The sequence below is a fragment of the Merops nubicus genome, unplaced genomic scaffold (genome assembly GCF_000691845.1).
Source record: "Merops nubicus isolate BGI_N331 unplaced genomic scaffold, ASM69184v1 scaffold24435, whole genome shotgun sequence".
NCBI lineage: Eukaryota > Metazoa > Chordata > Aves > Coraciiformes > Meropidae > Merops > Merops nubicus.
The window spans coordinates 1,672-12,835 of NW_008610606.1; the positions used below are offsets into that span (position 1 = coordinate 1,672).

General features: G+C 36.6%; 1 protein-coding gene across 1 annotated transcript; it reads left to right on the forward strand.

Moving 5' to 3' along the window:
* Positions 1–312: 312 nt before the first annotated feature.
* Positions 313–9,549, forward strand: ARHGAP11A (Rho GTPase activating protein 11A). Its single transcript, XM_008940972.1, has 10 exons — positions 313–377; positions 682–778; positions 987–1,237; positions 1,753–1,913; positions 2,020–2,166; positions 4,538–4,705; positions 6,038–6,173; positions 6,539–6,647; positions 7,430–7,577; positions 7,994–9,549. Exons 3-10 carry the CDS (start codon positions 1,173–1,175, stop codon positions 9,547–9,549), a joined length of 2,490 nt encoding a protein of 829 aa, XP_008939220.1. The 5' UTR covers positions 313–377; positions 682–778; positions 987–1,172.
* The last annotated feature ends 1,615 nt before the right edge of the window (positions 9,550–11,164 follow it).

Genomic DNA, 11,164 nt, shown 5'->3' on the forward strand with positions numbered 1-11,164 from the left:
ATACTGATTTGGGGGAAACTAAGAAAACTGGTTCCTTGTAAAATATAAAGTGCTAAATGTACTGCAGAAAACCTTCCTATTCTTTCAGAGTAGTCTCGGGCGTTACCTGTGACTAGAGTCAGCACAGGCTCAGGTATCTAGAGGTGATGGTGTTTTTCCTGACAATATCTCTCATCTGTCTTATCTGAAAGACTTTGTTTTTTGTCTTAACTACATTTCTGTTTGTGAAATAGGTGTTTTTTCTGTAAGGTGTAGTTGGTAATTCTATCAACTTCTGAATAACATTAGTTTCATTTTGTATTTTAGGGTAAAATATTTGGAGTATCTTTTCGTGCGTTACCGCAATCACTTGTGCCAGAATATGGTTATGTTCCAACGTAAGTTAATACTGCATATTTAAATTTATGTTTACTTCACTGTATATAGTATGGAACACGTGTCATAAAAGGTAATGTAATATTTATTCCAGACCTGCTACAGCTTATGGGAGATGTAAATACAGTTCCAGTTGGGGAAGGAGGATTGCAGAAGTTAGATGGGAATTTCAGAGCCACAGCTATCGTTCAGTTGTATTTCCTTAGGTTTCTTGTAATTGGGGAAAACTGTCCTCTATATTTTATCTATTTATCATGAAATAGCTTTTCTCTGAGTGTCAGGAATATGTTACTGTTCTCTTCTCAGCTTCCTTGTTGATACTTGCGAATATCTGGAAGAACATGTTCATACGGAGGGACTCTTCAGAAAGTCTGGATCTCTTGTTCGTTTAAAAGCTTTAAAGGTATTCTCCAAAGCCTCTTTTTAATAACCTTCATTTCACTTGCTCAACTGCATGTTTTATTTTTTGGACTCTATTCAGTCATATTCCCATTTTAATATTGGAAGATCTGGTTGCCTTTTCTGGTAGGGGATAGAGAATTAGTGCCTAAACTTAGAAATCTGATGTTATGTTGAAGACTTTAAAACATGTTTCTTATGAACAATTCCAGAGTAAACTGGATCAAGGTGAAAACTGCCTCTCAGCTGCACTGCCGTGTGATGTTGCAGGGCTCCTTAAACAGTTCTTTAGAGAGCTGCCAGAACCCATCCTTCCACCTCACCTGCAGGAGGGCCTTCTCAAAGCTCAGCAGCTAGGAAACGAGAAGAAAACTGCAACTGTGTTGTTGTCCTGTTTGATGGCAGAGAGAACAATTGAAGCTTTGAGATACTTTTTCAACTTTCTGAGAACTGTGTCCCTAAGGTCAGTGTAAAGAGAGTGCTTGTAAAGAGCTTCCAGTTCCTTTTAATGACTTCTCTTTCAAGGCAACTGCTGTGACTGATTTGTGACTTCAAACTTCATCTACAGTCCTTCACTAGAGTTCACTCCATGTTTTTTCTTTCATAAATACAAAATATTTTCTTTACGAAACTTTATTTTCCTGAGACTTGACTTTGTTCCAATCTTTCATAGCTGTATTCCTTATCTTCTTCTGAAAGCAGAGGGGAGCAACCGATAAAATTAACATAAACTAATTGATAGCTTGCATTCCCCAAAACTGACCAGGGTCTATAACTTCTTGATTCCGATAATAGTCACGTGACTTCCTAGCCTGGGGTGTAGAAGCCTACACACTAATCTCAGTATGTGAACGCTCAAGTGAATGACTGTATTTTTTTTTTCCCCAATGCGTTTGTCCTATTTGTTCTGTTCTCTCTCTGCTGCCTATGTCCTGATAATTTGTCTAAAAAAAACTACCCTAACCTTTTCTTGTTAAGATCCACTGAGAACAGGATGGATAGCAGTAATCTGGCAGTGATTTTTGCTCCTAACCTCTTGCACGCGCACGAGAATGAAAAGATGTCAGCCAGCACGGAAAAAAAAATCCGCTTGCAAGCTGCTGTTGTGGAAACACTTATTGAGCATGCGGCAGAAATTGGTAAGATAAGTGTCTATCAAGATGTGCACAAGTATGTGCAACAAGACACTTTTTCTTATCAACGTTTTAAATAACTTCCAAAAACAATGTTTCCTAACTAATTCAGGACAAGTACCAGAATTTATCTTGGAGAAGATTCCTGCAATGTTAGGTGTTGATGCCTTTCAATCTACTCCCTCACTGTGGGGCCACGAAGACAGTGAAAATGAATCTCCCAGTGAATATAAGAAGAGGAGGCACCGAAGTGTTGGGGGTAGGTGTGTTGGGTGGAAGTTTCAGCAACTAAAATAGAATTATTTTGAGACTTGAGGTTTGCAGGTCCTAAGCACTTGCTTCTTCCACAAGCAGAATAAATGTCTGTGAAACTTTTTGGGTGTGAATTGCAAAAATGTACGTAAGACTTCACACCACTTTATTGTATGTTTACTGAGTTTATTCTACTACATCTGTTGTCCACCAAAGAAGTTGTTTTGCTTTTGTTCAAATTTGTGAAGCCAGAGTAATGTTCCATTTTTTTTCATTAGTCAACTTAAAATACTGTTGCAGAACACTGATAAACTTTTTTTTTTTTTGCTGTTTTTTAAATGATACTTGGACACCGAAAGTTATTGCATACTTCAGTAAGTCAGGTCATGAGAAGGCAAGGATATACATGGTGTGTGTTTTGAATTAGAGTCACTAACTTGTGTTTTGAAGTGTAACTGTACACTGAATATTACTGGATACTGTGTGCTCTTAGGTCATGCATCTGTGGTGTTTCTTTTCAATTGGACTATTCAATAGGGATCAGTTTTTTTTGCCAAATATGGATAATCAAATGGTATATTTTCTGTTCTTCTACATTCTCTTTGAGGAACTCCTATGGAATGCATATGCTTGACTTGATTCAAATCCACTATAACACTGAATTCATACATATTTCTGTAAAAACACAAGTATGTGTTTAGCTTTTGCACTTGGAATATTAATTTCAATTGCTGTCAGGTTTAAGGATTTATAATTCCATATGTTTAGCTAAGGAATGGGTTTTTTTGTATAATGTACTTTTCTACTCTGAAGAGGAGAGATCATCCTGGAATTGCAAAATGGATAAATGTGAATATGAAAATTTTGAGGAGAAGCAGTCAGAATTGGTTAATTTTGTGGAATAAGTAGCTTCTATTCTTACTGCATCTAGAGGAAAAACATAGCTTTGCTACACTTTATTTTCAAAGATGAGTTTTTAAAACTACTTGGTATCTACCAGACACCATAAAAGTAGTACCACAGGCTTGTAGTTTGCTAAGCTTTGCTATGAAAACATGGAAATAAAACTATAGGTTGGTGGAGCACTTAGAAATATTAAAGTATTTTTAGTAAAGGCAGGAAAACCAGTTTAAATCTTGTGTATATATTTTGATAGGTTTAGTTTTGCCTTTCAAACCAAATACCTGAAGACAAACCCACATGTTTCACAGGATGTTATTTCTTTGCAAGACCAAAATTTGGGCCTAACTTCAAAGCTGTAAGAGCTTTTCAGCTTGAAGGTGACTTTGCAGTAAAGTGAGAAAGTTTGTGAGATTTTCTGTGAGAAAGACTTCAGTGGATACCTTCTAGGTTTGCCTACTAGAAATCAGAAGGTATATACTTTTATAATTACTGGAAGAATTTTCTACAAGGAACTTCTGGTGTTTTTGTTTTTTTTTGTTTGTTTTTGTTTTTTTTTTTCAAAACTCAAAAATAATAGCTATTGTGAAAGCAGCCAAAGCTAAGTTGGTGAGAAGACCTGGACTACAGTTTTCTTAAAACAACCATTTAAACTGATTTGCTTTATTTCTCTCTGAAGAAATACAAGTTAAACTTGAATTGAAAATAGAGCAAGACAGGCTTCCTATTTAAATTTGACTGCTTGCTGTGTCTTGCATTTCAGATATAGTTAGTGGAGCACTGAGTAAATTTAAATCTAACAGAACACCCTCCACTACACCTCAACAAAACAGAAGCGGTAGGTATTGGTGTATTTGTACTAAATAAAGCCAATGCAGTATCTTCTGGATTTGTCACCTATATTCCACGGTTTTTAAACTGAGGAACTATAACTTAATAATTACATTTAAATTGTTTAAAGCTTTGAATATAGATACATATTTACTGAGGATACTGCATTTACTCAACTTCTTGGAGCAACTACAATCGCTGCAGCAATGGGCTGTGTAGTTCTAGGACTGCACAACTGAACTTGCTTTATTTAATTCACAGTAAGGCTTCCATGCAGTAATGCAGCTTTTTATCATCTTGAGAAGGAATTTGCCAGAACTGTGATGCTTTCACTTATATTCTGTCTCTTAAACTTACAGAAGATGACTGTACTTTATTTTTCCTCCTAATGCCTATATTATGTGGTTTGGGATTTTCCTTTCTGATACTTCAGCCTATTAAAAAGAAAAAACAAAACAAACAAACAAAAATAAAATCTAAGCTATACTGATTGCTTTGCCTGTTCAAAATGCATGTACTTTGGCTAAGCTTTTACAACCTTTTCTTTCAGAGTTTAAATAAACAAACAAGCAAAACAATTGTTTATATTTTAGCGAACTCTCAAACTTTTAAGCTGTTACTACAAATTTTCATTTTCTTAATTTCAGTCTTTTCATCTGTGACTCCAGTGGTTCTTACTCCAAGTACGAAGCGTAAGCTTCCAGCTGATTGCTCTCAGGGCTTGTCCAGCAAGAAGAGACGATCTTTTAAACATAGTTTTGCTTTTGAGTTTTTACCAAGTAGCATTTTTAACAGCAGCTCAACACCAGCATCAGGTACAGTATCTTAATTTTTTTTCCTTGCTGCTTGAATTGATTGTTTGTGGTGTTTAATTTAAAGGTACGCTCTTTTTAGGTAGCCATTGATAATTTTCAGTTAAGAGTGTTCCTTTCACTCCTTTCCTGTCTTAGTAAATAGTCTCTTTATGTTCATTAGTGACTGTCATGTTACATGGATTGAGAAAAAACAAACCTCTGTTTCTAGTTTTCTGTTGTAAGACCTCTGAAATCTGCAGTCCTGAAGTCTCTTAGCTTTTTCAGTCCCTCTGTGTCACCTAGGTTACACTCACATTTGTCTTAGCACCCAAATCCATGAAGGCTGCCCATTTTTCCAACCTTTTGAAAGAGTAGCCACCTTCTGTCTCCTAAATACTTGAATAGCTGGTCTTAGCTCTATGTGAAATGTAATTGCTGTTATTGTAAAGGTTCTTCCTTGAATCCAGTTACCTCTTGTTTTATCTATAAGCTAAACATTCTCAAAATACTATAGAAGAAGTTTTACTTTTATTTGACAATGCTTTAATACTGCTTCATTCTACTAGAGTGCTACTGTCAGGCTCTTATTTTTGTTTGGTTCCTTAATGTGCTGCTAGCTGAAGCTGGCCAATCTAAATTTTTATTTTGCCTGAACGTCAATCTTTTTTTTTTTTTTACTCCTCAGTTGAATAGTATAAAACTTCTTGCTTTTGTTTATTAATTGCATAGTGAGCATGAAATTATTTCCTGTTTATATGGGTAAGCAAACTAGAGCAATGACATTTTTTAAAGATAGTAGTAGTGCATCTGTTTAATAAAAATTTAGTAGTAAACTAGAGACTCTCATTGTTAACTGTTGTGGCTTGGTATTTGACAAAGCACACTGCAAATAATAATAATTTCCTGTTTCTATGGGTAAGCAAACCAGAGCAATGACATTTTCTAAAGATAGTAGTAATGCATCTGTTTAATAAAAATTTAGTAGAGACTCTCATTGTTAACTGTTGTGGCTTGGTATTTGACAAAGCACACTGCAAATAATAATAATACAATCTAATTTTTATTATTAAGCTCTTAAATTTGAGAAACTGATCTGATGATAGTGGTGTGGAAACTTTACTGAGGTTGTGATACCAGTAGCATGCAATTAATAGCAATCCAGCCACTTCTATGGATGCTACAAGCAACTGTTTCATTTAATATTAAAGTGGAAGTCAAGCTGATTTCATGCCAGCACGCCACAAAATAAGCAAACAAATCTGTGCTGTTTATTGGAAAAAAATATTTTTTTTTTAAGACTTAACAGTTACTTCAGTTGTATTTATTTTATTAAATATGGTTTTGTTCCTGTAGTTCAGTTTGAAGCAAGCCCTTGTGTGTCTCTTGAGTCATCCCAAACCTCACTGTCTCCTTCAACTGGTGGTGAAATTCATCTCTCTAGTACAGGCAACAGAAGAAGTAAAAGACATACAAGCAAGAAATTATACAGGTAATTTGCATTAACAATCTGAAACTGAAGATCAGCTGGAAAGTAGATCTGGACCCCCTGATTAATGATATGTAAAATACTAATCTGTCTTTAAAATTATCTTTTTTGGTGTTCAGAACATACCAGATTTCAATAGGAACCTTAAAATCAAGCAGTTCTTCCACTATGGCAAAGTGGATCTCAAAACAAAGTAAGATCTGGTATAGTAGTCTTCTGTACATATTAAAAAAGCTCAGCTAGAAGGCAGTAAAAGTAGTAAAAACAGAGGAAGTAACAACATAAACAACTGTCAGGGTGTTTTCATTGCCCTCCTGAAGAGGTGGAGTTTTTTTTAATGTGTCACTTCTTCCCCTCTGTCCTCCTAGGGCTGAATCAGGAAAGACAGGTTGTTTTTCTCCAAAGATTAGCCGAAAAGAAATGGTTCGTAGGTCTTTACGCTTGAAGTTTGGCTTGGGGAAAAGCAGCAGAGAAACGGTAAGTGTTCTGTTTCTGGCCCAGTGGTACTGTTACTGTACACGTTTTAATCCGAAGTTTTGGGCACTGTTCTTCAGTAGCAGGAAGGACTTACTTGGCAGTGGAGGGATCACAACATAACTGGACCTGGTCTGAAGTACAAGATGCCCTGGGTTTATTTTCATAGCAGTAACTCATCGGCATCTGCTGGGTTTGGCTGGGATGGAGAGAGGCTTGGGCAGGGACCAAGGAACTATTCCATGCCACGTAAAGTTACGCTCACCAATCAAACTGGGGTGGGGGAAGTACTGCAAAAAAGCCAGTGCTGAGGGGCTGGCTGGGCATTGGCCTACTTGTCATGAGTGATTGCTTTTCAGTTGTGGGTTTGGAGGAGTTTGTGTGTCTTTTTTTTTTTTTTCTCTTCTATTCCCTTCATTCCTTTTGGCTTTCCAATTCTCTCCTTCATCCTGCTGGGAAGTGGGGGGAGTGAGCACATGGCTGGCTGGGAGTTTACGTGCCAGCTGGGGTCAATCCACCACACTTGTGATAAGTAGGTCTTACAGTTCCTGAAATTCTGATAGTACAGAACACCTATGTTCAGAGTGTGGCTGAGCCTACCGTACTGCAGGTGGGTTCTTCCCTCGCTGGGTCTGTAGAGAATGGAGGGGGAGGTGAAGTATGGACATAAAAAGGCTGCTATGGCAAATATGCATAGCCTTTTCCTAGAGGTTCCTCTCTAAATGAGATTCTAATTTGCAAGTTGATGTGAAAGTAGTTAATTAACATATTTTTGTTTGTTCAAGAATATTGCGTCGGGATCCGTGGTTGGTAATAGATCTGAAAATATTGGAAGGCGTCTTGCAAGTCAACAAGGTTTGGAAAGCAGAAATGAATGTACAAAAGGGGATGTACTCTTCAGCCCATGTATTGGTGAAAAATTCCCTAAGAAAGGTGAATATCTAACAGAATATATTAGGTGGGGAAAACTTTTTCTTTTGTGAAGCAAAGGTAACTTTATGGATAAAGGTATAAAAGCAATTAGATTGAAAGTGCTTCTAGCTAGTAGGACAATAGTTACTTGAACATTAGTGGCTTCTAGGGGAAAAAAAAATCTGATTAGGACAGTTGTGTTTCTATTGCATTTTAGTAGTTCTATTTTGTTAAGCAAGGTGAGTTGCGATTTCAGTTCTTAATGTTACAATCTTTTCAAGTTTTTTCTGGTTTTAAAGATCTTTTTTTCAAGGAGTAATGACATCTTTAAACTCAGTGCAACTTTAATAATTAGTGGGTTTTAGCAAGAAGTTTGCCTATAATGATCATTAAATTGGCAAGATAATATTTTTAAGCATTGTGGTATTTATTTTAAGGATCAAAGAATGTGAGCAAGTCAGAAGAAAACTTGCTAACTCCAAAATATCACGATAAAGTAGTTCACCGAATGTCATGGAATAGTCCTACTGTTACAGATTCACAAGCAATTGGCAGGAATGAGGGAATTCTGCCAGGACACCCTGAAAGGGGAATCATTTCTTCAGAATCTGGTTTGATATTTGGAAAGCTGCCAGTTGTTCCAGATGAATTCAAATCTACAACTGTAAGCAAGCAAGACAACAGCTTAGAAATTTTGCTTTGTGAAGAGGAAAATAGTTCAACTGCAGAAACATTACTGAAAGTCAAGGAAGCCTTCACTGCATCTGGAAGTAATCCAGTGATAGGTGATAAAACATCTTCCTTCTCAGATGTAGCAAGCAAAACATTAAATGAAGCTCTGTGCCTTCTGGGACTCAGTTCAGAGAAAGGATTGACTGAAGAAGTTTCTGAAAATCTAGCAAATACAAAAGCCAGAGAGCTGTTGCAAGAATCTAATCAACTTCATGCTGTTGATAAACAGCAATTAAAAAAAGATGACCTTAAAATTTTGGAGAAAAACTTCAAAACTTCTATTGAGATTGAACTTCAGGTCCCAAAACCAGGTATAAAAAATACAGCAGAACTTCCTGTGCCTCAAGTACTGACCAGGGAAGACAAGTGGACTGTTCAGAACACTTCATCAAAAGATGACTTCAACAAATTAGATTCCTTCAGAAGAAAAGAGGAAATAGAATTAACACACTCAAAAACAGCTGAAAAGTGTATGGTAGAAATCTGTAATTTGGAAGAAGATACTGCTGAACTTTCTGCAGCAGGACAGCTTCCTGCATCACAGCTGCCTAAATCACAAAATGAAGTAGGCAACCAATACTTGCAAGCTGAAAATTCTGGTAAAACTTTAATTAAAACATCAACTGTTTCTGACCACATACAATGGTTCAACAAGCTTTCCGTAAATGATCCGAGTTCTTCAAGCAAAAGCAAAGCACCCCTGAAGTTTCAGCGTACTCCTGTCAGGCAGTCTGTAAGAAGAATCAATTCCCTACTGGAGGCTAACAGGCGGTCTGTGAGCTCTCCGCTGCTCAAAGCCAGTGGTGTTGGTTCACCACTTGTTAAATCTTTGAGCTATGATTCTGCACTCTCCTCCTGCACTGAAAAGCCCTCAAATTTTGTGGCTTTGCCCCTTGGAAGTGAAAGTACATACATGCAGGTGTCTATATTTCATAAGCAGCCAGACTTAGCATCCAAGTCATGTTGCCCACCATTAAATCCATCGGGCAAGTCTGGTGTTTCTGTCAGAACTGCTGGAATCCACAAACAGAGAGAGACTCTTCATCCATCAAAGTCTGTTCTAGAAGATCTAACTAATCATGAGACAGTGAAACCCGGTTTAAAAGTTAATGCAAATATAAATATTCCAGGTGCTGCCCCAGGAAAGTCAACAATCACAAGAAGTGCTTCAGGAAAAGAAAGAGTTTGTTACAGAGGCTCTCCAAAGAATCCAATATCTAAAGTGAAACTTCTACCAGCTGCAAAGCCAGTAGATTTGTAAGATTTAATATGATAGCTAAATGTAGCTTGGTTAACCTTTGGAAAATCTAAATTTGTATGATTCATTTTTTTTTAGCTCCAATTATTTGTATTTTAAATTTTTAACTGTAGGAGTCATGGACTTTTGCAAATAACAATTTGGTTTACATTGAGGTTTTTTGCATTTACTGAAACTTTTATAAATGCTGCTTGATTCAGCCAAATTTGAATTCTAAAACAAAACTCATTTTTACAAATGTATGTTAGATCTCATATTTGATTATCTCAGCTTCTAAAAATGTGCTGCACATTCCAAAACAATTTTTTCAGTATTAAACTAAGTACCAAGTTTTAAAAAATATTCTCAGACGTTTAAAACAAAACAGATGTGAGATGCTGAGTATTGGTAGTTAAATTTATTTACTACTTAGTTTTAAGTGTGTTGTAGCATGACTTTGATATTTAAGTTGGACCTTACACCAGCTCTACTTGAAACAATGTTTTTTATTTCTACTGGAGTAAATTTGGAGCATATTTTCCTTGTTGAGTAGGTAAACAAATTATATTTTGACATGTGTAAACACACTGGAGAATTATTAGAACGTATTCAAAATAAATGTGCGGTTTATTCTAGAAGTGAAAAGTCTTAAAACTTAATCCATCAGTGTATTCTGCAATAGGTACCTAGTATTTTCAGTTGTGAGCAGTGGAATGTTTTACCTTGATATGAAAGGATGGTTTTAACTTATTTTTAGAGCAATAGGGTAATGTTAAGTAGATGCTGTAGGTGCTGATAATGTTGCAAGAGACGAACGTAAGAAGCCATAATGTGTGTAGAAGTTGATTTGCACAAGCAAATGTTTACATCTTTTGGAATTAAAACTGTTTGTTATCAGTTGTAAAATTATTTAAAAGTAAACACTTGAAAAACTGTTAATTAGCTTTCTGTATGTGTGAATTGCTTATTGGCAAAATTTAAGAGCCAAAAGCACTGAATGCTTCTGGTTTTAATAAAACCATTGTTTTTGTCCCTTTTCTGAGCCTGTTCTTCTATAATGACTTAACAATTTAGATTGTCAGATGCGGACTGTGGACATCAAAAAGGAGTAAGACTGAAAAACACTGAAGGCAGAAGTGATTCTGTCATTGTTCATCTTGGATACACTGGTGATTCTCACACCAGCAAAAAGCATGGTGCAACATAATTTAGCAGGAGTAGGCTTCTACATTCGAGACACAAATAAATGAAAGGACTAGGTCTGCTTACTTTTTGTTCCCTGCCTCCTTCCCCATGTTTACACCAATTTAGATGAATTGGTTCAGCTCAGTGATCTGCTGGAAGCCTCCTGCCTACATCGCCTCACTCTTGATACATTATTGTTATGGAAACAGCCATGAGAGGATCTTAACAGGATTGTTTCATGTTTGTGATTAGGTACTGGAAGCTTATGAAATAAAGGAGCCAACATCACAGTTCACCACTGTCCAAGGGGGAAGCTGCTTCTCCCTGCTCTCAGTGTTCCTACCCACTGTCTCTACCTTGTGCTGGCAGTTCCCTCATGCTGAATGCAGGCACCAGGGCACTGCAGTTTGTACAGTTTCCCTGAGGTAAATAAGGCTCAGCAATGTGACTGCCA

Coding starts and splice junctions, on each gene's coding strand:
- ARHGAP11A (XM_008940972.1), top strand. CDS start 1,173: ATGGCAGAGAGAACAATTGAAGCTTTGAGATACTTTTTCAACTTTCTG. Junction 4,706..6,037: donor CAGCTCAACACCAGCATCAG/GTACAGTATCTT, acceptor TTGTTCCTGTAG/TTCAGTTTGAAGCAAGCCCT. Junction 6,174..6,538: donor ACAAGCAAGAAATTATACAG/GTAATTTGCATT, acceptor CTGTCCTCCTAG/GGCTGAATCAGGAAAGACAG.